Genomic DNA, 27,269 nt, shown 5'->3' with positions numbered 1-27,269 from the left:
TGCAAAGATGATCGCTCCAAACTGTCACTCAAACTGTTGTTTGAGCGATTATCTTTCAATGTAAATGGGCCTTTACTTGATACTAATCAGTGGTGCCTCATAGTGAGGTGTAGGTGGTGATGATACCAATGAAGGTACATGCTATCCAGAGACATGGCAGAACAGTCCGGCCTGCTGTTGCCCCTTACATTATCCTACCATCTGATGTGAAGATGGAGTAACGTGATTCATCAGTCCATAGAACGTTCTTCCATTGCTCAGCTATCCAATGACAATGCTCCTTGCACTATTGTAGACAGGTTGATGCGTTGCTTTTTGTGATGGATGGCTTGTGTGCAGCAGCGTAACCTGTCTATCCAGCCACAAACTATGTCTGGCACCTCCAAGAGTCTGCATCTTATGTAGCATGGTTTAGGCCAATGATATGCTAATAAGACCCACTCCATTCTGATAGAGGGCTCCAAATACTTTTTGTATGATAGTATATATAGTGCCAGGAAATGCCCCAAGAAATGTCATAACCATGTGCTGAAAGAAAATCACGTCCCCATTGAGTCATAACACTGCCACATGCTCTTCAGGAATGACCATGGAGGTGCTTGGGACTCTCATTGGAGCCGCTCTACAAGGGCAGATAGTGGCGAGCGCTCACACTTCTCATCACTGTCATATGGATTATGGGACATTGAACACTTCCACGAATGCCACTTCCTCCCTGATGAACAGCACCATCTTAATTCCAGGGTCAGCAGATTACAAGCTACATGCTGTAAGTATGGAGATAATGTACCAGTAACATATATAAAGAGCATAGTCATCTGAAACACCAACAATCATTGTCTTGGGCTTGTCTAAGGTTTTATAGTCACTGGTTGGGATCTCGGTCTCCAGGATTTCTAGATTCCATGAAACGTCATATTACGGCGGTCTTCTCATCAGGACAGCCTCCTCTTAAAGCACTTTTCAGGACCTTTGAATGCCCGAAACATCTCATAAGCTATTATCTTGTTAGCAGTGTGTGAACTTATTAATAATAAACATATATGGTTTTAAGTTGTGTAACTTTTATGTCTAGAGGAACGTGTATATGATCGCTGCCGGCGTGATCGGCTGTATATATGTGTTCTGCACAGCTGTCTTATTTCTGGGAGTCCGAGAGAGAAATGGTGAGACATGATCTAAAACTTTCATTTACTCATTAGTTGAATTAGAACTAAGTTAAAAGGGTTTCCGAATAGCACTATAACTTGGTTTATGGTGCTGCGCGAACATGACAGGTTCCCTTTTTAAGAACCAACCTAAGCATGTATTTATCACCCACATGTGAGAAACAAACTCAGGAATGGGAGTGTTTTACCTCACCAAATATTGGGCTTGGCAGTCCCTGCCTGAAAGCAGGGTGATCGTCCTGACAAGGTAGACCCCACATTTTGTACCGACTGCGCCTAGTCTATCCCTACATGACAGTTGGGCACAACAATAGACACATGACAGACAAGAGACCAATGCTACACTAAATACAACAAACAAGACATAGTTCAGGCATCCACCCCTACAGACAAAGGGGATTATGGCGCCTGACATCACCCACCTGACGGGGTAGGGACGGAGGCGTTCGACATCACCCATCTGATGGGGTAGGGACTGTCGTGTCAGACATCATCCATCTGATGGAGCTCGCTGTCCACTTGGTGGTGGCGGGTCTATTCCTGATCTGCTGTGGGGACGATTAGATCTGTCCACCCCCCTGTGTAGAATTTCCTCTGTCAGTACACCCTACGGACAAAGGGGATTATGGCGTCTGACATCACCCATCTGACGGGGTAGGGACTGTCGTGTCAGACATCACCCATCTGATGGAGCTCGCTGTCCACTTGGTGGTGGCGGGTCTATTCCTGATCTGCTGTGGGGACGAGTAATTTTGTCTACCCCCCTGTGTAGAATTTCCTCTGTTAGTACACCCACGTTCGTTGTAATCCAATGACGTAACCTCTTAATGATTGTATGTATTTTCCAGATCAGTATACCGTGTCCTCGGGGAGGGTTGTGCCATTTTGCAGCGGTTTCAAAAAATCCATGAAGCACAGCCCATACTGCTATCTCACGGCCTCCTTCCTCTTGATTTCCGCTGCTGTTCAGGTAAATGGGACATTAAGGTGCTAAAGAAAAACTTAACTGGGATAGATGCACATGTCTATGGTGTGATAATTCTGTACACTCCATACACCCGTCTGTACACTAATTTTATAGTATGTACACTCCTCTGATAATATGTACACTCTACTCATGGAAACACATCTTTACACTCATTTGATAATATGTACACTCATCCAATAATATGTACACTCCAATCATAGAAACGTGTCAGTAACTCCTCTGATAATATGTACACTCCACTCATGGAAACACATCTGTACACTCATCTGATAATATGTATACTCCACTCAGAGAAACGTGTCTAAACACTCATCTGATATATACATTCCCCTGATAATATGTATACTCATCTGATAATATGTACACTCCAATCATAGAAACGTGTCAATAACTCCTCTGATAATATGTATACTCATCTGATAATATGTACACTCCAATCATAGAAACGTGTCAATAACTCCTCTGATAATATATACACTCCACTCATAAAAATGCGTCTGTACACAGGTTATGTATACTTTTTGCATAGAAAAGTGTCTATTACATATCTGATACCATGTACACTTTAGTGATAGAAACGTGCCTGATTACCTGTTACCCATACACGCCAGTTATACACTTATGTGATACTACCGTGTTTCCCCGATAGTAAGACACCCCCGATTGTAAGACGTATCGGGGGTTTCCGGGGGGTCGGCCAATGTAAGCCGTACCCCGAAAGTAAGACATACCGTATATACAGTGGAGAAAAAAAAAATCATTACTCACCTCCCCCGGCGTTCTGTCGCGCTCCGGCAGGATGTCGCTCGCTCCTCGTCCCCGGCGCAGCATTGCTTTCTGAATGCGGGGCTTGAAATCCCCACCTCCAGAAAGCTAATACACACGCCGTCAGCCAGTTACAGCCATTCAATGACATCATTGAATGGCTGTGATTGGCTAAAACACACGTGGCTTCAGCCAATCACACTATTCAATGACATCATTGAATGGGTGTGATTGCTAACACACGTGCGCCTTCAGCCAATCACAGCCATTCAATGCTGTCATTGAATGGCTGTAACTGGCTGACGGCGTGTGTATTAGCTTTCTGGAGGCGGGGATTTCAAGCCCCGCATTCAGAAAGCAATGCTGCGCCGGGGACGAGGAGCGAGCGACATCCTGCCGGAGCGCGACAGAACGCCGGGGGAGGTGAGTAATGATTTTTTTTTTTTACACTTTTTTTTTTTTTACCGGCGTTTTTCCAATATAAGACATACCCCGAAAGTAAGACATAGTGGGGCTTTTGGGGGTAAAAAGAAAGTAAGACACTGTCTTACTTTCGGGGAAACACGGTATGTACACTCCCCTCATAAACTAGATAATATTCTTATTTGATACACAGTACACTGTAGTCATAGATACATGTCTGCACGCCTATCTGATATTGTGCACACTTTAATCATAGAACCGAATCTGTACAGCAGCCGAATTCTCAGCCCAATGTGACAAGTGCCGATCGGCTGAGACTTGACTTAAGGGAACAAGCTATTGGAGTTGCAATCATTAGTCCTGGTACACTAGCTGTATAGCTCCCTGTTCACACGGGCAGTTGTATAGGTAGTCTACGAGCATTTTTATGCTTGCTGAAGGTGAACGGTCAGCTCCTTAACCTCTCTTTGAGGGTTTTGGTCTTCGCTCTAGAACCCCCCCCCCCCCATGTGGTTTCCCAAGGACTTGTCTCATTACAGTAACAGCTGACTCAGGTGGGTCAAAAGGCAAAGAGTTTGATACCAAAGGGACAGGCAACTATGTAGTTACAAATCAGGCCAAGGTCGGGTCAGGCAGAGCTCATGTAATATGAGAAATCAGGCTGGAGGTCAGGATAGGCAGAAATCTGACAAGATGTACTCAGAAAACATGCAGAGGTTGGGAAAGCTGAGTATATAGGCTGAGGGTCAAAACTGGCACACATACAAGATACTAGAACATCTTTACTTGGAGCACTAGGAAAATTATTGTTCAAGAAACTTCCATCGGAAGAAGGTGCGTTAAATAATTCAGGACAGGCTGAAGAGAGTAGTGAACAAATTCTTGCATCGTCAAGCACGACTGAACAGGGAAAAATAAATTCATTTGTCATTCAGATCCTGCAGGCACAAAAACTGAGCGACTGATCGGCCCGTGTGAACAGGCAGTTATTCATCTATGAACAACTGCCTGTTTATGGTGAATGGAGGTGGGCAGTCGGAATGATCTCCAGCCTGCTCTGCCTCCATAGGAACTATCATTTCTGGGACAACCTGTTGAGCATCTGTGCCCAACAGGCCAACCCATGTAAAAGCACCCTTACATTTGATCTATGGAGCGACTATTCAAGTCATAGTTCACCCATGTAAAGCCACCCTTAATAATAGTGATGCATCATAGAAACGCATCTGTCTATTATCTGACACCTGTTACCTCTAGTCATGGGCAATACCTGTAGTTTTTAGTCCCCGCAGTCTGGTTCATCTGTTCTTTTTTCATCGTTTGGCTGGAATGAAGCATGAATAATGAGAATATGAGATTTGCGCATTTCTCTCTCTGTGCTGCCGTCATTCCTTTCAGTTGAAGCAGCGATTCTCCCATCACAATCTAAACTCTCCCTCCCAGAATAATGCCGGTGACAGACGGCCGTGGACTGGGAATTATGCTGTTATTATTGCCAGACGTTTAGCTTCCAGTGACAGAATGTGCTGCGGATGAGATATGAGATGAGTTCTAGCCACTATTTACTTAGTATCATTTGAAGGAATTATCCAGCTCTTTTGTCAACGCTGTAGTTACAATGTATCAGTGTAGATAGAAGCTGCAGGATTGTCCGCTGTTATCAGGCTAGTCAGGACTGGGTTTCTGCTTCTTACTGTATATGAAAATGTTCTCTTTCACGGAGAGCAACAACAAAGGAAAAAAGGCATTGTAAGGGGTGGGACGGAATATTCCGCAACAGCATTGCAGAATACGACGTCCCTGAATTCTGCACCACAATTTACACGGCTAACTGTGGATTTTGATACAAAATTGCCGGCAGGATTCTGTTGTTTTCAAATCTTCACCAAAATTTGCTCATCAGCAATGTGGATTTTGGTGCTGAATATGGTACTGCTGTATTATGTCGCCACCGGAAGTTAGGGGTGGCGACATAATTCAGCTGGGTTGACGCCCCCAGTTAGTGAATAGCTGTCCCCGCAGGGCTCTCTGCTGAGTGATGTGTCGTGCACACTTCCCTCCCCCCTGGCCACCCCGGCGCCGGCAACACTGTCCTCTCCCCTGCTGTAGCAGCGAGATCACCCCCCTGCCGGCCACACTGTCTTCCCCTCTGCTGTAGTGTCGAGATGCGGCCGCTGAGACCTACTCCGCTCCCCATGCACTTCTCGGCAACGACACCACCGGTGACAGCTGCTGAAGGGAGAGGAGGCAGGGGAGCAGAGTAGCCATCAGCGGCCACATCCCCAGCACAGAGCTGGACAGTGTTGCCAGCAGCGGCATGGCAAGGGGGGAGGACGACAGTGTTGCCCGTGGTAGAGCGCCAATCTCTGTCTGCACGGCACTTCAGAGCCGAGAGGGCAGTGGGGACAGGCAAGGCAATCGGACTGTATTGATTTTTGCCTGGCCTGGACGGTTAGGGTTACAGCTGTAACATTGAAGCATTTACAGCTAATAATGTAAGCCTAACAGGAAAACTAACCCTCCAGCCCAGGCAAAGATCACTACAGACACTGCTAGCACCTTCAAGCAGCCCATTGGGAGCTAGGGGCGTGACAGGGGCGTTCTTCCATGCAAGCCTTGTCAAACCCCTAGCTTCCGGTGGTGTCAAGGTACAATAGTACTGCTGAATATTCCGCAGGAGCAATTAGTACGAAACACTGTTGCAAAATATTCCATCCCATGTGAAAGGTCCCTGAAGAAGTAAGCCACCGGAGGCACACTGACAGCGCCCTCCTGACAGCCACATAGATCTAACAGCAGTGAAGAGGTCTTTTTTGATCTAACAATTGGTTGGGCTGATACCGTCTTCTATGCCATGCTAGTAGATGGGAATTTATTCAAACAGGTCTACATTTTATGTAAAGGGGTAGTTCAGGATTACAAAAAAAGTTGTTTTTTTCCCCCCAGAAACAGTGCCACTTTTGTCTATTGGCCACCTCTTTAATAAAGATGAGCAGCAATACCAGACACTGCGACGTGGATAAGAGTGGCACTGCTCCTGAACAACTCCTAAACCAGAATTCCAAGATGCCCTCAGTGAGCCTTATTTCCCTCGGTATATGTGTAGAGGTTACCTGATATTCTACTTCTTTTGAATCTCCACATTCTGTCACTGTCATGCTTGAAAATCAGCTGTCCATGCACTGACATCCCGATGAGATTGTGCTGGGCTTGTGCTTATATACAGCAGTCAATCTGAGCAAGCAGAGCTTCAGTATTGGGCCTTATTCACACAAGCGTTTTTACATGGCTAATTTAGCCGCGATAAAAAATTGCGACCGTGTGAAGCTGCTCGTGTAAATGGATGAGAAGATGCAAATTTTGGCTGCAACTTGATCGCAACTGTTGTTCATGCATGAGATTTTCAGCCGCAGTGCTGCCAGCGTGAAAGCACATTGCTCATGTGAAAGAGGCCTAAAACATAGAGGGACAGAGTAGCAGTCTGAGCTTCTGCAATTCATAGGGGTTGTCCCATTAAATGAGTTTAACCCCTATTCACAGGACCCACACCGATCAGGGAAACGGAGGTACTCGAGAACAGTGGTTGTTACACATGCGCACCACTGCTCCAGTCATTTAAATGGGACTACCAGAGATAGCTGAGTGCTTGAACGGGTCCTCATGGTGGCCAAACCATGATTTCATCTCCTTTTATGCCAATAGCAGCCAAGGAGTCACTGGGCTTTTTGCAGCATGGGACCATGCATTGTCTTGCATGAAAATGATTTTATTTTGGAACTCCACATATCATTCAGAGTTCATTTTGACACCCCTAAAGGGACCCACCATCTCACTTCCCAAAACATCACTCCTCCACCTCCATGCTGATGGCTTGGTCTTGTAGGAACAGGGTGGCCATTCTTCAGCCATCCAGAACTCCATCCATCAGGACCATCCAGTGTAGCATTGCATTCATTGGTGAATAAAACGGTTTGAAAATTTGACTTTGCGTATTTCTAAGCCCAATATAAGCACTTTATTCACTTTGTGAGCTATGGTTGGTGGTGGCTAGAGAGGAGCGAGCATACTCGCTAAGGACAATTGCTCGATCGAGCATTGTCCTTAGCGAGTATCTCGCCGCTCGGCAGAGAAGGTTCGGCTGACAGGTGAGTTGTGGCAGTGAGCAGGAGGGAGCGAGGGGGGAGAGAGATCTCCCCTCCATCCCTCCCCGCTCTCCTCTGCCGCTCCCTGCCCGGCGCCGGCAGCCGAACCTTTTCTCTTGGGCGGGCAGGTACTCGCTAAGGGCAATGCTCGCTCAAGCAATTGCCCTTAGCGAGTATGCTCGCTCATAACTAGTGGTGGCCGAATTATAGTTTTATGCACAACTGCCAGCTTCTGTAGGATCTTGCATGGAGAGCTTCCTGTCACTCCTGAGACAGGGGTCAGAAACACTCTTTTCTCCTTAGGGAGAGCAACTATATACTATAAACTAAGTGAGGAGACTCAAATGGCCACGTGTCCTGAAACACTAGCACCTGCAAATACCCGTTTGCTGCTTATCAGTGCCATTTTTACAGCTGCCCATTTACTAAGATTAATTTGTCTGGCAGAGACTTTCCTTATTAACCCTTTCCAATCCACTGTCTGATGTCTAAAGACATTATGATTTAAGGCTGTACAGCTCCGATGTCGGAAGACGTCCGTCGGGGTTCTCTTACTGTATATTGCCTGCCTCTCTGCTGTCGGAGCCTATCAAACGTGTCACCTCATGCAGTACTGGCTTTAGCCAGCATATAGCGCCGTTGTATAACAGCAGAAAAGGAGTAAGCCCCCTAGGAAAACCAGGATACAAATTGGATTGGAAAGGGTTAATCCTTTATCAGATCGTATTTGCCTGTGCTGTAAATCACTCACATAGCTTTTCACAGTTTGATCATCTCTCTTCAGTTCCCATGTTTTCATGCATTTACCAAGACGTTGGACTGTTTCAAACTTTTTATCTTCAGAAAGTTCTTTCTTCCTACTTCTATTGCACAAGAACTGTGACTTGCTTACTAGTGCGGGACATTTTCTTTGAGTAACTTTCCCTTTACCCAAGATCACCCGACAGTCTAATTAACAAACCTGCTGGAGATTGATATCACACATCTGAAAGGAGATGAGAAATAAAACAAACCCTTTCTTGTAAAAACGAATGCTCCTTTAACACTGCACGATTCTCATTTGCAAGAGCGAGCGAGCTGGTGACGTCATCAGCTCATTCACTCTCATGCAGCCTGTTTACACAAGCAGATTCATTGTTGACTTGTTCAACGACAATCGTTCACTTCTCGTTCAGTGTTCACATTCCCTGATTTAAAGAAAACACTCCTGGAAATGTACATTTTTTATTGTAGATTTTGAACTTATGTGGAGAAAAAATGGTGCAGAACCTTAGTGACATAACTGATTTTAACTCTTAAAGGCCCATTTAGACACAGCGCTTATGGTTTAAAATTCGCTCAAAAGATGGCTTTTTGCTCGATAATTGTTGCATGTAAATGTGCCTATTTTTCAGTTTTCTGCCGAACGATAGATTTCATTTCAGCATGAAATCCGTTGTTCAGCAAAACAGCTGATGAGATGGAACACACACTGTGTTCTGTCCCAGGAGCGCTGATAACAGCTGATTACATTGTCTCAGCTGTAATCAGCTTGGCAGAACAAAGGGGATATAGTCAGCAAACAGCGGGTGGTCTGTTCCCTGAATACAGCTCCCATCAGCTCACATGCTACTAATTGGTACTAATAGGCATTAGTACCAAGTAGTAGTTTTATGCAAAATGATCGCTCAAAAGATGGCTTTTGAGCGATCAGCTTTGTGTCTAAATGGGCCTTTAAGGTCTGTTCTGCTGAACGACGGATTTCATGCCGATCTGGAATCCATCTTTCAGCAGAAAACTAAAAGATAGGCACATTTACAAGCAACAATTATCGCTCAAAAGATGGCTTTTGAGCAAATTCTGAGCGATAATCGTTGTGTCTAAATGGGACTTTAAGGGTGTGTTCACATGTAGCTGATTTGCTGTGGATTGTGTTGCAGATCTTACCACTGAATTCAAACCGAAGGGGAAAAATCTGATGCAAGTCTGTACGAAATTCCAAGACAAAATCCTCAGCAGATCAGCTACGTGTAAACGTACTCTTAGACTCAGTAAATCTTTTCTCCTTTGTGTTTCAGAGGTAACAACATTTCTATTTTTGCGGCATTGTAGCTGTATGACTAATCCGCACTAAATGACTAAATTATTTTTTGGGGGGGATTAGGAATAGTGTTTCCTGGGATTTAAAAAATTTTTATGGATACTTTTTAAACTTTTTTATAAGTCGAGGTAGTGCAAATGTGTGGTACTTATTAATGGCAGACTTGGGTGCACCGATGGGGAACAGAGGGAACCCCCTTCTTCTTTCTAAACACTTAGAAGCGACAGTCAGCATTATCAACAACATATCAATGGTTGGATAGTGTATGGTGTCAGGTACACTGATTTTATTCACATTAAAGCTTTTCTCTTCAATCTATCAGCTTCAGCAGAGCAATTTTGTCCTTTTTTGCACACATGCTGCAGGAGACTTACGGGATCACTTCCAGAATTTGGTGCTAACCATCCTGGTGAGTTATCTTACAATCTTCTTCTATCCCTTTATGACTCTTACCTTCTGTCTTCTGACAACCTACATTCATCATCCCATCACCACCATTCTTTATACCCAATAGTCCTTCCATTTTTCCAACATTTTGATTTTGAGAGATCGATAGATAGATAGATAGATAGAGAGAAATAGATAAATATAAGAGATTGACAGATATGAGATGAATAGATATAGATAGATAGATATGAGAGATAGATAGATAGATAGACAGATATAAGATGGATAGATAGATAGATATGAGAGAAGTAGATATGAAATAGATAGATAGATAGATAGATAGATAGATATGAGATGGATAGATAGATAGATATTAGATAGATAGAGATAGATAAATATAAGAGATTGACAGATATGAGATGAATAGATATATATGAGATAGATAGATATGAGAGATAGATAGACAGATATAAGATGGATAGATATGAGAGAAGTAGATATGAAATAGATAGATAGATAGATAGATATGAGATAGATAGATAGATATGAGATGGATAGATAGATATGAGATGGATAGATAGATAGATATTAGATAGATAGATATGAGAGATAGATAGATATGAGAGATAGATAGACAGATATAAGATGGATAGATAGATATGAGAGAAGTAGATATGAAATAGATAGATAGATATGAGATAGATAGATAGATAGATATGAGATAGATAGATAGATAGATAGATATGAGATGGATAGATAGATGAGATGGATAGATAGATAGATAGATAGATAGATAGATATGAGATAGATAGACATGAGATAGATAGATAGATAGATATGAGATAGATAGATAGATAGATATGAGATAGATAGATAGATAGATATGAGATGGATAGATAGATATGAGATAGATAGATAGATAGATATGAGATGGATAGATAGATAGATAGATATGAGATAGATAGATAGATATGAGATAGATAGATAGATAGATATGTGATAGATAGATAGAGATAGATAAATATAAGATTGACAGATATGAGATGAATAGATATATATGAGATAGATAGATATGAGAGATAGATAGACAGATATAAGATGGATAGATAGATATGAGAGAAGTAGATATGAGATAGATAGATATGAGATAGATAGATAGATATGAGATAGATATGAGATGGATAGGTAGATATGAGATGGATAGATAGATAGATAGATATGAGATAGATAGACATAAGATAGATATGAGATAGATAGATAGATATGAGATAGATAGATAGATAGATATGAGATGGATAGATAGATATGAGATAGATAGATAGATATGAGATGGATAGATATGAGATAGATAGATAGATAGATATGAGATAGATAGATAGATAGATATGAGATAGATAGATATGAGATAGATAGATATTAGATAGATAGATAGATATGAGATGGATAGATATGAGATGGATAGATAGATAGATATGAGATAGATAGATATGAGATGGATAGATAGATATGAGATAGATAGATAGATATGAGATAGATAGATAGATAGATAGATATGTGATAGATAGATAGAGATAGATAAATATAAGAGATTGACAGATATGAGATGAATAGATATATATGAGATAGATAGATATGAGAGATAGATAGATATGAGAGATAGATAGACAGATATAAGATGGATAGATAGATATGAGAGAAGTAGATATGAGATAGATAGATATGAGATAGATAGATAGATATGAGATAGATAGATAGATAGATATGAGATGGATAGGTAGATATGAGATGGATAGATAGATAGATAGATATGAGATAGATAGACATGAGATAGATATGAGATAGATAGACATGAGATAGATATGAGATAGATAGATAGATATGAGATGGATAGATAGATATGAGATAGATAGATAGATAGATATGAGATGGATAGATATGAGATAGATAGATGGATAGATAGATAGATAGATATGAGATAGATATGAGATAGATAGATAGATAGATAGATATGAGATAGATAGATAGATAGATATGAGATAGATAGATATGAGATGGACAGATAGATAGATAGATAGATAGATAGATAGATAGATAGATAGATAGATAGATAGATATGAGATTGATAGAAATAAGTGTTTTTATTATTTACAGATTTCGGCTGTCTTGAGCATCCCATTTTGGCAGTGGTTCTTACAAAGGTTTGGCAAGAAAATGGCAGCTTTTGGTATTTCTGTAAGTATGACTGCAGGACACAGAGCCTGTAATGTAATTGCATATGTACAGAGTTTATTACATGCCCATAGATAAAAGTGGGGTTCAATAGCACGTAATACGTGGTAAAATAGAATATGCTACGGTTTTTTCTATGTGCGTATTATATGCAATGTATATACACAAATGTGAATGGATCAATGAAAATCAATGTACTTTCATTGACGTCATTCAGCACATATTATGCGCGCGTAAATTGCATGCGTAATATGTGATGAAATTACACTTATGTGAGCCGACCCTTATAAGGCTCTGTATACACTGAGGTCATGGCTTCTTTCTGAGGTTTATTTTCAGGATATTTACATCTGACAGAGGTCTGTTATGGATGGCTTACAGTTCCATTTAAAAAAAAAAATATATATATATATATATATATATATGTATACACACACATGCATTTAATAGATACTTTTGTATAGGAAAGCTTAATCTGCTTTGCTTTCCTATACACTTGAAAAAAACTGTATGTCAATACATACCGGCCTGACGGTCGCAAGAGACACACAGTTTTGGCCTTCATCAGGTAGTGGTGGTCTATGGACCAGTAGTGTGAAGGTCCTCCTCCAGTAGCCAGAGTGTAGAGCTGTTAAATAAGATGGTTCAATGTATGCTGCTGTGACATCTCAGAGGGGTGTGAAGACTTTTTATTCTCACTACTGGGATGTTTTTGTCTTGCAGTGGATGATCCCATTTGCCATCATGCTGGTGACCATACCAAACCTGATAGTAGGATACGCGGTAGCAGTGTCCTCGGGATTCAGCATTGCGGCATCTCTGCTCCTGCCATGGTGTGTATAGACTGACCTGCTACGTCATAGATCAGCTGGGATTTAGTGATTTTATCGTAGTGTAAAAAATGAGACTTTACTTAACTTCAGGTCTTTGGATGACATCTTATATTATCTCAACCTTATATTCTAGTTTATCAGAGATCTTCCATACTGTAGGCCGCAGATTGGAACTGCTTCCCCCTACCTGCTATATACCTTTCATACTATTTAGCATTTGCAAAAGTTTTGACACCTCTCAGATTGATCCAGTAGGTCTCGGGATATTAATAAGTTTAACCTAATCCGAGCTGTGTTTTGATAATTCCAGAAGGTAATAAATTCCCAGCAGTATAAACTAAGGTACTGTGCTGTTAGGGAAGGTGACGGGGAACCAGGTGATATATTTTTTTATATTCACCTGCTCCTGCCATTCACGCTGTCACACGTGGTGCAGGAAAATCGGACTCTTTTCAGAGTCCTTTGTGCTCTCTCTCCCATACAAGTCTATGGGAGAGCACGCAAATAAAAACCTGAAAAGAGTCCGATTTTCTTGTGCCATGCAATCTTCATCGGGTGACAGCGTGAATGGCAGGAGCAGGTGAATATAAAAAAATATATCACCTGGTTCACCGTCAAATTCCCTAACAGCACAGTAACTAAGTTTATAGTCCTGTGGGGATGTGACAGGTTCCCTTTAAGACTGTAGCTCGTGAATATGTTTTTGCATTTTTTATATAGACATAAGTCCCTCTACACAGGATGAGTTCCTTACATCTGTCCCATGGACGGCCACTCGACTATTGCTCCTACACAGGGGCAATAGTCATTCAAGTGAATGGAGGCGGAGCAGGCTGGGATCATTCAAATCCACCCACCTCCATTCACAGTAAGCAGGTGCCGCTTAATCAGTCAGCGGCTCGTGTTTACACGGCCGGTTAATCACTTGCTTTTTAGTTTCGCTAAACACTAGAGATGAGCGAGCGTACTCGTCCGAGCTTGATGCTCGTTCGAGTATTAGCGTGTTCGAGATGCTCGTTACTAGAGGCGAGCACCACGCGATGTTCGAGTTACTTTCACTTTCTTCTCTGAGAAATTTGTGCGCTTTTCTGGCCAATAGAAAGACAGGGAAGGTATTACAACGTCCTCCTGTGACGTTCCAGCCCTATATCACCCCCCTGCAGTGAGTGGCTGGGGAGATCAGGTGTCACCGGAGTATATAAATCAGCCCCACCCGCGGCTCACCACAGATGCATTCTGACAGAGATCAGGGAAAGTTCAGTCTTGCTGTAGCTGCTATAGGGAGAGTGTTAGGTGTTATTTTAGTCTTCAAGAACCCCAACGGTCCTTCTTAGGGCCACATCTGACCATGTGCAGTACTGTTGAGGCTACTGGGAGCAGTGTTGCACAATTTTTTTTTTTTGTATATCGGGGTTGCAGACCATAGCGTCCTCAGTCTGCAGTCATTTTACAGAGTATAGGGGCAGTACTGGTGAGGCAGGGACAGTGGTATACTGGCTATATAGGCAGTGTGGTTGTTCCCACAAAGTTAAAAAATATACAAGATTTGGCCTGCCTGTCACTGCCTTCCATTTACAGCGTCTCTGCTGGGTGTAGTAGTTGGTGAATTAATACCCAGCCTTGCACATAATTGTTTCCTGCCTCTGCAGTGCGTTACGTACGCGAAGTCAGCCTCCAACCACAGGCCAATAAGCGGCACATTTAATTACAGTGTTCTGTTTCTGCTAATCTTGTAATACACCATGCTGAGGGGTAGGGGTAGGCCTAGAGGACGTGGACGGGGGCGAGGACGCGGAGGCCCAAGTCAGGGTGTGGGCACAGGCCGAGCTCCTGATCCAGGTGTATCGCAGCCGACTGCTGCGGGATTAGGAGAGAGGCAAGTTTCTGGTGTCCCCAGATTCATCTCACAATTAATGGGTCCACACGGTAGACCTTTATTAGAAAATGAGCAGTGTGAGCAGGTCCTGTCGTGGATGGCAGAAAGTGCATCCAGCAATCTATCGTCCACCCAGAGCTCTGCGCCGTCCACTGCTGCAACTCTGAATCCTCTGGCTGCTGCTCCTCCTTCCTCCCAGCCTCCTCACGCCATTAAAATGACACATTCTGAGGAGCAGGCAGACTCCCAGGAACTGTTCTCGGGCCCCTGCCGAGATTGGGCAGCAATGGTTCCTCTCCCACCGGAGGAGTTTATCGTGACCGATGCCCAACCTTTGGAAAGTTCCCGGGGTTCGGGGGATGAGGCTGGGGACTTCCGGCAACTGTCTCAAGAGCTTTCAGTGGGTGAGGAGGACGATGACAATGAGACACAGTTGTCTCTCAGTGAGGTAGTAGTAAGGGCAGTAAGTCCGAGGGAGGAGCGCACAGAGGATTCGGAGGAAGAGCAGCTGGACGATGAGGTGACTGACCCCACCTGGTTTGCTAAGCCTACTGAGGACAGGTCTTCAGAGGGGGAGGCAAGTGCAGCAGCAGGGCAGGTTGGAAGAGGCAGTGCGGTTGCCAGGGGTAGAGGCAGGGCCAGACCGAATAATCCACCAACTGTTTCCCAAAGCGCCCCCTCGCGCCATGCCACCCTGCAGAGGCCGAGGTGCTCAAAGGTGTGGCAGTTTTTCACTGAGTGCAGACGACCGACGAACTGTGGTGTGCAAGGTTTGTCGCGCCAAGATAAGCCAGGGAGCCACCACCACCACCACCAGCATGCGCAGGCATATGATGGCCAAGCACCCCACAAGGTGGGACGAAGGCCATTCACCGCCTCTGGTTTGCACCACTGCCTCTCCCCCTGTGCCCCAACCTGCCACTGAGATCCAACCCCCCCTCTCAGGACACAGGCACGACTGTCTCCCGGCCTGCACCCAGACCCTCACCTCCGCTGTCCTCGGCCCCATCCACCAATTTTTATTTTAACTGGGCTGCCTCCAGGCCTAGTTACAAATTAAGCCACATTAACCAAAGCGATTAATGGGTTTCACCTGCCCTCTTGGTTGGGCACGGGCAATTTTTCTGAGGTACATTAGTACTGTTGGTACACCAATTTGTTTGGGCCCTCGCCTACAGTGTAATCCTAGTAATTTTTATGGGCTTCGCCTGCACTCATGCTACAGCAAGGTGTGTGGGGTTGGCCTACACTTTTGCTACATAAATGTAACTGGGGCCTTGTCTATACTGCAACTACTGAAATGTGAAAGAGACTGTTATCTCCCTAAACTGCTGCAACGGGAATGTTACTGTGGCCTGTCTTGACTGCTACTACTACTGAAATGGAACTAATACTGTGCTCCCCCTATACTGCTGCTTCAGAATTGTTACTGGGGCCTGTCTTCAGTGCTACTATTACTGAAATGGAACTAAGACTGTGCTCCCCCTATACTGCTGCTTCGGAATTGTTACTGGGGCCTGTCTTGAGTGCTACTACTACTGAAATGGAACTAATACTGTGCTCCCCCTATAATGCTGCTAGTGATATGTTACTGGGGCCTGTCCCTAATGCTACCGCTGAAATGTTACTAATTCTGGGCTCTGCCTATACCGCTGCTAATGCTATGTCACTGGGGTGTGGAAATGGAGGCTTCCCAAAGACATGATGGTGGCGAGGCCATTTCCCACCAACGCGGTTACTGTTAAGGTGCATATAACCACGGACACGTGGAGAGGACACGTAGTGCCTCAAAAACATCCCCCCCGTCCTCCAACAATGAAAACATTCTTGGCAAATACCTTTGCATTGGTCCGTCTGGTGGCAGTCCAAGAATTTCACCTTTACCGACACAACAAGACAGCCCACCCACCTTCCCCCCGCCACGGCCCACTTAATCCTGGCCACATTCCGAAAACCAACTAAATAAAACCGCGCTACTAGGTCCGCAGTCGCCACCACATTCCCACCAACGCGATTACTGTTAAGGTACATATTACCACTTTGACTGGGGCATGCACTGTGGGCCGAAGCCCACCTGTATTGTATGTGACGTTAGCTCTGCTGAGCAGGGCACTGCAATGGGATACATTTATGTACCGCCGATGGGTTCCAGGGAGCCACCCATGCTGTGGGTCCACAGGGACTTCACATTAGGGATTTGTACCTGCCAGTGTCTATGTATTAAAAACCCCAGTCTGACTGGGGAATGCAGTGTGGGCCGAAGCCCACCTGCATTAAACCTGACGTTACCTCAGCTGTGCTGGGCACTGCAATGGGATACATTTATGTACCGCCGATGGGTTCCAGGGAGCCACCCATGCTGTCGGTCCACACGGACTTCACAATAGGGAGTTGTACCTGCTTGTGTCTACTTATAAAGAACCCCAGTCTGACTGGGGCATGCAGTGTGGGCCGAAGCCCACCTGCATTTAATCTGACGTTAGCTTTGCTGTCCAGGGCACTGCAATGGGATATATTTATGTACCGCCGGTGGCTTCCTGGGAGCCACCCATGCTGTCGGTCCACACGAAGTTGTAACTGCATGTGTCTACTTATAAAGAACCCCAGTCTGACTGGGGCATGCAGTGTGGGCCGAAGCCCACCTGCATTTCATCTGACGTTAGCTCTACTATCTGGGGCACTGCATTGGGACAAACTACAGGAGCAATACAGCGCTAATGAGACGTGCACAGCTACGCTAGCATTGGAGTCCGCTGTAGGCCCGCAATTGCTGAGGGTTTGTGCAGAGGCCTATGTCCTGGGTGCAGTGAAAGTCCGCTTCCTGCCTAGGATTGCTGAAGCTGGGGGCCGAGGCCTATGTCGTGGCCGCGGTGCAAGTCTGCCATGTTTGGCCGGTCAGATCAATTTTTGGTTCATGTCTTGGGTTTCCTAGGACCCCCCTATGCTGTTGGTGCAAACTTAGCTCCCATCGCGGTGTTTGACCTGTCTGGCACAAAGGCACTGACTGACTTGGGTAGGGGGCAGAGCGCAGACAGCTTTCCTCTTGCAGTGTGGATTGAGCTATGCGACACCTTGACAGAATGAATACTGTGTGGCACATGGATTCCCCATTGCTATGCCCACGTTTGCAGCTCCTGACGGAGGTGGCACTGGATTGGATTTCTCATTGCTTCTGTACAGCATTGTGGACTATCGCCCCGCCCCTTTTAAAGAGGGTCGCTGCCTAGCCGTGCCAACCCTCTGCAGTGTGTGCCTGCGGTTCCTCCTCATGGCAGACGCACTTATAAATAGACATGAGGGTGGTGTGGCATGAGGGCAGCTGAAGGCTGCGCAGGGACACTTTGGTGTGCGCTGTGGACACTGGGTCGTGCAGGGGGGGGTTGGGCAGCATGTAACCCAGGAGAAGTGGCAGCGGAGTGTCATGCAGGCAGTGATTGTGCTTAGTTGGAGGTAGTGTGGTGCTTAGCTAAGGTATGCCTTGCTAATGAGGGTTTTTCAGAAGTAAAAATTGTTGGGAGGGGGGGGGGCCCACTCTTGCCGCTATTGTGGCTTAATAGTGGGACCTGTGAACTTGAGATGCAGCCCAACATGTAGCCCCTCGCCTGCCCTATCCGTTTCTGTGTCGTTCCCATCACGTTCTTGAATTGCCCAGATTTTCACAAATGAAAACCTTAGCGAGCATCGGCGATATACAAAAATGCTCGAGTCGCCCATTGACTTCAATGGGGTTCGTTACTCGAAACGAACCCTCGAGCATCGCGAAAAGTTCGACTCGAGTAACGAGCACCCGAGTATTTTGGTGCTCGCTCATCTCTACTAAACACTAAGCGGCTCCAACAAGTGAGTGATTTCCGTGTGTACACTGGACCATTATCATCAACTTCGCTGTTTCCACCAAGAATTTGGGTGATAATCGCCCCATGTAAAGTACCCTGTAGTCTACGTGTCACGAAAAGTAGCTTTGTAAACACTTTGTCTGCACTGAATGGCTGCTGTATTATAGACGACAGCCCTTGCCTATATGGAAATTGATCCCAGAGTGCAGCTTAAAAGCATGTGAAAAGTTTTCCGCGGATCAGTTTCAGTGTGAATCCACATTAGATCGGAAAATCCAGTGATCTGAGCGATTTCCAACGAGGCCCGGTCATCGGGGCTAGACTAGCCATGGCTAAGATTTCACTGGCAAACTTGTGGGGTTTTCTCATGCAGCGGTATGAAGAGTATACCAATGGTTGATGGAGGAAGGACATCCAGGGGAAAGAGATCCTGTGGACAGAAACAACTCCTTAACAAAAGTGGTCAGAGGAGGATGTCAAGAATCGTTCTGACGAAGAGGCAGTGCACAGTCAAATTGCAACTGAATACAATGCTGGTGCTCAAACTAACATGTCCAAATATACAACTCATCATTCTGTAGGACGGATGGGCTATAGCAGCAGATGACCAGTTCGAGTGCCATTATGTCTAAAAACTGGTTTAGACACAACGATTCTCGCTCAAAAATCTCTCAAAGCCGTCTTTTGAGCAAGAATCTTTGGGTCTAACTGCACTGACATTCTGCAGTTTTCGTTAACCAGTCGCTGATCATTGCCTTTCAGCATGCTGAAAGACAACGATCAGCCTTATCAGGAGTTCATAGCGGGGTACCGCTGATGCTATTGTTTTAGCTGGTATCCCGCTCCGTTAACACAGCCGGGGTATGAAGAACACAGCGGTCCAGCTGTGTTCTGCATACCCAGCTCAGAGCGCTCAGCTGTATAATAGCTGTGCGCTCCGAGAAGAGAACAGCTGGATGCAGAAGACAAGAAGCCCCGCTTATCTTCTGTATACCCCACTCGGAGCTCAAAGTGATCCCTGTCCATGGGTGTTGCGAAGTCCCTCGGCAGATCTCCACCGCGGGAGCCGCCGCCCGGGTGCAGGAGCCACCACCGAATCTCCGCCGGTCAGCCCTATTTGATAGATAGGCTGGCCGCGGAGAATCGGGGCAATTCGCAGCATGCTGCGAATTGCCCGCCGCGAGCGGAGAACTGCAATGATTCTCCGCTCGTGGACAGGGGCCGGCGCTTTCCATAGCAATGCCTAAATGTTTTTCGCATTAGATGTTTAAAATTATCAGGCGGTTGCAGAGCTGAATGTGCCAACTGCAGTGCTGGATCTTGGGTACATTTTAATAGCTGACTGATAATACAATACACGCACCCAAAGTCCTGTATACTGCAAACTATTATCCTGACGTGCTGTGCGAAATGACATACTCTGCTCTACTGTGTCACACAAGATCTGATTGTACAAATAATACTGTCAGTTGTGCGCGGGACGATTTGTCTTGTCTGATCCCTGCAGGTCGATGCTTCCTGACGTTGTGGATAATTTCCGTCAAATGAATCCTCGTGTAAATGGACTGGAGGCCATTTTCTACTCCTCATTTGTCTTCTTCACCAAGCTGTCAGCGGGCATCGCACTCGGAATTTCTACTATGAGTCTGGAGTAAGTGATATCTGTTTTACGGAGCCACTGCCAATGGGTGATTTAGGCCCACACAATGGAAATGTATTACTTTTTTCAAGGTCTTTTTATGATGCCCTTAACGGTCATGTGTGTCCCATGATGCATTGCTCCACTGATGTTTCTTTCATAGTGAATATAGGAGCCTGCATCTGCCATCTGGAAATACATTATAATGGAGGCAACTATAAGTCTTCAGAGCAGCATCTGCAAAGGAGGAGCCTATGGCCGCCTGCCGACGGCCGGGTCAGATCCAGCTGCGAGAATTCTGGCAGCGGGACCCGTCCCGTGCCCCTGCAGGGACCAGCACGTACTCACCTGCTTCTGCGGCTCCGGCAGAAATAGAGCATGCCGCAATTTGTTTGCTGCGCGAGATTTCGCGTGGACAAATCACGGCCATCGTCCTAGGATTGCGTTTGCTAACGCAATCCTATGGCAGCTTCCACGGGCGGAAATTCTGCGGGTAATCCTGCCACGGAATTTCCGCCCGTGTGCAGGAGGCCCAAAGAGAACACAAAATAGTCCCTTATCCCATCACCCTTCCCAAGAAATTGGTGGGATCTTTCACCGCCCGGCTCTGGCGCTCTTGGCAGGATTGCCAACTTCCTGTTCTGTTTTTTTGACAACTGAGGCAAAAGGCATGGACAATCGAAAATCTTTACAAATACATGCCCCACATCTTTATATAGTCCACACCCCAGAGAAACCATCAGTCTATTTACTGTGAATCACCAATACTGCAGTGCAGAAGACCCCTCCATCAGCCAATAATTCAGGCAGATCTGAGACCCCAAAATTAAGGCAGACTCTTAACATCAGACTCTCAGGCCGCCTGCAGACGGCCGGGTCGGATCCGGCAGCGAGAATTCTCGCCGCGGGACCCGACCCGAGCGCCCGCAGAGAGCAGCGCGTACTCACCCGCGCCCCGCAGCTCCGGATCTTTCATGTGCCAGCACAGACGGGAGCCGGCGGCCGGTGAGTGACGTTTCTAGCCCCGCACAGAAATAGAACATGCTGTGGTTTGTTTGCCGCGCAAGATTTCGCGCGGACAAACCGCAGCCTTCTGCCTATGATTGCGTTTGCTAACGCAATCCTATGGCAGCTTCTAAGGACGCAAATTCCGCAGGAAATCCCGCCACGGAATTTCCGCCTGTCTGCAGGCGGCCTAAAGATTAGCGGGTTGTACATGATTGGAAAAATATGGTTGCTTCCTTTCAGAAAGTGCAGCACACTGACTATGGACTATGCCCGTTATTGCAGATCAGCTCCAATTGTAGTCAATGGGGTCGAGCTATATTACTACACACAGACCCTAGAATTAATTAAGTTGGGCTTCAGACCCCAAAATTAACACCTAGCGCTGACAGATAACAGTTCAGAGAGGATCCAGCTTGATGACAAGGATAAGTGTACCAATTCATGGATGCACCCTTGGCTCCTGTGTACACTTTCATCCACCTTGATGCTTTGTACATGTGATGTCATGTCACATGGCAGCTTCTTCCAATAGCAGCCATAGTCAGCATGTTCCAACAGTTGAATATGTACCCGTAGTCTAATACTGTTGGAGGATGGGATCATGGGATGTGATGCCACATATTGTTAAGAGCAATGAACAGGACAAAGTGAGATTATTGTGGGTAAGTATAGAGTTCCTCTTTAACCCTTTAATAACACAGCCTATTTTGGACCTAAACTTTTTTAATTGATACTGTTTAATCAGTTTTATTGCCTTTTTGGGGAGGCGAAATGAACAAAAAAGTATTTTGGCTCAATTTTATTTTATTGCTTTTTTTTAAAATAGCGTTTGCCATGCAGAGTAAAAAGTGTGTTCAATTTATTGTACGGGTTTTACTATTTTTATGTATATTATGTCTTTTTATCGCTCAGATAATACACTGCAGTACAGAAGTACTGCAGTATATTTTCACTATATTTGTATACAACATGCCATGGCAAACCCAAACCCAAAAATGCACAAAATAGGGTTTTCTTTCCCCCATATTCATAAATGACTTTTATGTATTTTTATCGCTTAGATTAAATACATATAAGACATCTCCCAGTAGTGTATTTTTTACCATATCTGTATATGACCTGCCATGGCTAACCCAGCTGCCATTGACTGGTGTCTTGTTCCATGGCAATCCATTGTCTTACCGCGATTTCATGGCGAACGGACATAACGAAGGAGCGACCTCTCTCTGATAATCTTGTACATACCGTGATGGACGTTGATTAATGGTGGAAATCTGTGTTCTCATTGATCCACGCTCTTGCAGTGGAAGGTCAACTGTTAATCGCAGCTCCCATTGTGGATGGCGCGGGCTCAATATACGCAATTTCTCGTGAACCACCCGGGGCATACATATACTTCCTGGAGCGGGGAGGGGTTAAGCTGTGTGATGCCATGTACTCTTTGCCTGGGATACTTTAGATACTGACTCGAACTGTTGACAGATTTGCAGGTTACAGCAGTGGAGCATGCAGGCAATCCTACCCCGTGGTGCTGACACTAAAGATACTCATTGGTGCAGTCCCAGCAGTCCTCATTATCCTAGGACTGATCATCTTTATCTTCTACCCAATCACAGAAGACTCAAGGAGGGAAACAGAGCTTGCACTCAATAACATAAGGTAATAGGCTAAAGCAACCCAACTTGTATTTCATACACCAGATTGGTGTAAGATGCATGTCCGGTCCCCTTTCTCATCACTTTTCAAAAGTGTTGAGAAGGGTTAAAGGTTGAAAACTGATGAAAATGTATGACTTTTGTACACTAGAAAACTAGTGTAAATAAATTCCCTTCATAGTGACCAAGTAATAACTCAGCAAGCATCATGGTGATTGTGGAAGTCTACTTCAAGGAACATTTACACGCAACGATTGTCGCTCAAAATTTGTTCACTGATGGCATATGAGCGACAATCGTTGCGTGTAAACAGTGCCATCATTCACTCTTCAGCTGAACAATGATTTTAAGGTGAGCTTAAAATCCATCGTTCAGCCGGAGAGAGATAACAGGGACCACAAGCTGCGCTCTGAGTCGGAGATTACATTGTATTCTGCCTTATGAGAACAATGGAGCTGTGTGCAGAGCTCAGACCACATGCTGTGCTCTGCGAACAGCTCTCAGGGCCCTTTTACACGCAAATGATTCTGATAAAGTGTAAATGGACAGTAGTGCCCATTAACACTTTATGCAAAATGATCGCTAAAACTGTTGTTTGAAAGATTGTCTTTGCATGTAAATTGGCCTTCATCCGGCCTGACTGTACTATCAAGAACTCTAAAACAACTGTCTATAGATAGGGTAGATGGGTGTCTCTTCCTTTTATCCATAGAGCATTGCCTGTAAGTAAGGGTGCTTTTACAAGGCTAAATTCTTGGCCCAATGTAATATGCGCTGATCAACAAGCATGTTTCCTTTTTTCTTTACACTGGCTGAGAATTGTTTATGGGGACGAACAATCATAACTACAACTATTTGTCCCCATAGGCCAGCTGTACATTTCCCCGTTCACATCAGAAGATGTACGGACATTTTGTGAGCATTTTATGCTTAGTGAAAGTTAACAATCGGATGATGAACGAGCGTTCTTAGGCTGATCGCTGTACCTTTAATGCAGCCCGGGTATCAGCTGTAGAAACATTCGTGCCTGACAACTGGGCCTTGTAGAAGGCCCTTAAAGGGGTTCTGACATGAAAAAAAAAAAATTGTACTCACCTTGCCTGGCCTGGCCCGATCGTCAGGCATGTCCCCTCCAGCCGGCATCTTCTTCTGTGCCTTTAAAGCAGAGCAGGAGCGGTCAAAATGACCGCTTCCTGCTCTGGTCCGTCCGTCAGGCACTTCCGAGGTCAACGGACGGACCGCTCACAGCAAGCACGTCACAAGCAGTGCTTGCTGTGGGCGGCCCGTCCGTCCGGCTGAACTCCGGAGTGCTGCGCATGCGCAGTGGAGACGCAGCCCGTCCTGACTCCTGTCAGAGGGCACCTCTCCACTGCGCATGCGCGCGATCCCAGAGCGGCGCGGCTGCTGGAGGAAGAAGACTGCCTGCCGGGAGCTGACCCCCCGATGTCAACAACAACAGAAGACAAGGTAAGTGTTATCTTTTTATGCTTTAGCAGCCATTAAATCGTGGGTTCCCTGGGTCCATTAGGCACACCAGGGAACAATGGCTGCTAAAGCATAAAAACATTATTCATGTCAGAACCCCTTTAAAGAGGTTATCCCACCAGAACCACCAGGTAGAGAATAACTTGCTGATCAGTGGGGGTCTGACTGCTGGGACCCCACTGACCCCAAGAATTCAGCCCTATCATATTCCACAGTGTGCAGTGGAGGATCCTCATACAAGCCTGGGACCACCAGAGATAGCTGATAGAGATGAGCGAGTATACTCGCTAAGGCACATTACTCGAGCCAGTAGTTCCTTAGCCGAGTATCTCCCCGTTCGTCTTTAAAGATTCGGGGGCCGGGGAGCGGCGGAGAGGAGAGAGGGAGAGAGAGATCTCCCATCCATTCCTCCCCACTCTCCCCCGCCGGCTCCCGAATCTTTAGAGACGAGCGGGGAGATACTCGGCTAAGGCACTACTCGCTCGAGTAATGTGCCTTAGCGAGTATAATCGCTCATCTCTAATAGCTGAGTTCCGGCACTTTACTATCTGCACGTTTAGCCCTATAAGCCAAGCTTAAGGTCTGAAAGTAGGTGACCCGTGGAGTCCCGGGACGTTTGTGTTGTACTTCCCTTTCCCATCATTCCCCTGCTGAACAGCGCTGCTAAGTAGACCGCCCATTATAAAATTAGAACGGGCGGACTATTTGGTATCGCCGCACCTTTCTGTCTGCTTGTTCCTATACATCTCTCTTCTGAAGCTTGTTGTTCCTCTCTTGCTGTAAAGGCTCATTCACACGGGCAATTTTAGTCCATAAAAAACTCACCATTTCCACTGCGTGTTGCATGTATATTTGCTGCATATGTGGGTTTTTACATCCGTGTCGCTTCCGCGTGTCAACCATTTTTCGCGCACGCAAAAAACCCACAAAAAGCGCCCAGTGATGTTGCTTTTGTCACAACCCACAGAAAACAGGGTGTGCAAAAAAAACTGTTAACACAGTATTATTTTTTTACGAGCGTTTTTGGTGTATAAATACACAACCAAAAGAGGACTTGTTGCGATTTATTTTTTAACGTGCTACATCAGTGTGCATAAAAAACACACGTATGAATACACCAAATTAATTCACTTGGTCTGTGTGCTTTCCATATTTAGTCAGTAAAAAAACGGACAGAAAATACGCCTGTGTGAATGAGCCCTAAAGAGAGAACAAGGCGTCTCGTCATATCACAGCCTCGCCGTTGCATAACAGCCATAGAGCAGTTGTCAAATGACAGCTGCTTCCTTGTGTGGGATTGCCAATATGGCCGCCTCCATCTCCATAGCCTCCCGATCCTTGAACTGTACCGCGGTTAGGAGGCCTGTTGCTCTGTTTTGTAAAGTAACGTCACTTCCGTAATTTCACACAATGCATTTTCTCAGGTTGCAGACTCGACGCTCGACCCTTATTGTTATCTAAGCTGAATGTCCAACTTTGGAGGGATGAATGTACAACATAAAAAGACGTAAAATCTTCATCGCCATCTATGGAGTATGGAAACCGTCAGCAGCAGCCGCGTGCTATTGTCAGCTAAGCCGAATGTCCAACTTTGGAGGGATGAGTCTACAACACAGGAAGACGTAAAACCTTCATCGCCATCCATGGAGTGTGGAAACCATCAGCAGCAGGCACGTGCTATCGTTGCCCTTCTGGTCCAGCCGTAAGAAGCATGAAGAGAAGCTTTGGAGAAGCCATATATTGTATCTAACACTGTGGCTCCGTATCGCTATGTTCTTCCCACAATATGAGCGCAAATATATATTTTTATCAAAGACACAAAGCTGTTCGATTTCTAGGATTTATTTTTACTTGTGCGGTCTTTCGTTGTTCTAAGATGTAATAGGAGTTATATGGGGCGATTCTCTCTCTAGGAAGCCCAAACATTGCTCAATATCGTGTTCTGTCTGGTTCCCTATGAGAATTAATCAGAATGTTCTTTGTATGTTGCCCTGAGCATCTGCTGAAAATGGCGCCACCAGCATCCAAGCGTTTTTATACCGTGAAGACATGGGTAGCGGCAGCTTATCGCTGATACACGGGATGGAATTAATTTGGGTGGACATTTCAGCGTCACAATGTTATCCCTCTGGGGCTTGAATTGCGCAAGTGTTAAAAATCTACGCATGTTTACTTCAGAATAGCAAGATTAAACTCTTCCCGCTCCAGGACGTAAATGTCAGGGAATGTATGCAGACAGGTCACGAGGCGACCTCTCTGCATACAGCGCGGGCATCAGCTGTTTACTAGAGCTGATCGCGGCTATTAACCCTTTAAATGACTCTGTCAATTCTGACAGCGGCATTTAAAGCCCCCGAACACTGTTCGGGTGTCCCATACAGCCCCCCCCCCCCGTGGTGAGATGGGTGGAGCCGTGCAGATGTCATGGCTGCCGGCTGAAAGGCCTCAGGGCTGCCTTGGGAGACTGCCTATTAAAGGGGTTGTCCCGCGCCGAAACGGTTTTTTTTTTTTTTTTAACCCCCCCCCCCCGTTCGGCGCGAGACAACCCCGATGCAGGGGTTAAAAAAACAAACCGCTCAGCGCTTACCTGAATCCCGGCGGTCCGGCGTCTTCATACTTACCTGCTGAAGATGGCCGCCGGGGTCTGCTCCCTCCGTGGACCGCAGCTCTTCTGTGCGGTCCATTGCCGATTCCAGCCTCCTGATTGGCTGGAATCGGCACGTGACGGGGCGGAGCTACACGGAGCCGGCATTC

The 27,269-nt window shown here is 45.5% G+C and overlaps 1 protein-coding gene across 1 annotated transcript in view; it reads left to right on the top strand.

The window, feature by feature from the left end:
• MFSD2B (MFSD2 lysolipid transporter B, sphingolipid) overlaps positions 1-27,008 on the top strand; it is a 52,079-nt gene extending 25,071 nt beyond the window's left edge. The window contains exons 6-14 of the mRNA XM_066596714.1: positions 582-769; positions 1,076-1,166; positions 2,018-2,139; positions 9,890-9,976; positions 12,106-12,186; positions 12,907-13,016; positions 20,236-20,379; positions 22,858-23,034; positions 25,940-27,008. Coding sequence (XP_066452811.1) covers positions 582-769; positions 1,076-1,166; positions 2,018-2,139; positions 9,890-9,976; positions 12,106-12,186; positions 12,907-13,016; positions 20,236-20,379; positions 22,858-23,034; positions 25,940-25,976 — 1,037 coding nt within the window. The 3' untranslated portion in view covers positions 25,977-27,008. The remainder of the gene's footprint in view (positions 1-581; positions 770-1,075; positions 1,167-2,017; positions 2,140-9,889; positions 9,977-12,105; positions 12,187-12,906; positions 13,017-20,235; positions 20,380-22,857; positions 23,035-25,939) is intronic.
• Positions 27,009-27,269: the final 261 nt, after the last annotated feature.

This window comes from Eleutherodactylus coqui, chromosome 1 (assembly GCF_035609145.1).
Source record: "Eleutherodactylus coqui strain aEleCoq1 chromosome 1, aEleCoq1.hap1, whole genome shotgun sequence".
In the NCBI taxonomy this organism is placed as follows: domain Eukaryota; kingdom Metazoa; phylum Chordata; class Amphibia; order Anura; family Eleutherodactylidae; genus Eleutherodactylus; species Eleutherodactylus coqui.
This window is presented reverse-complemented; position numbering and strand designations above follow the sequence as displayed.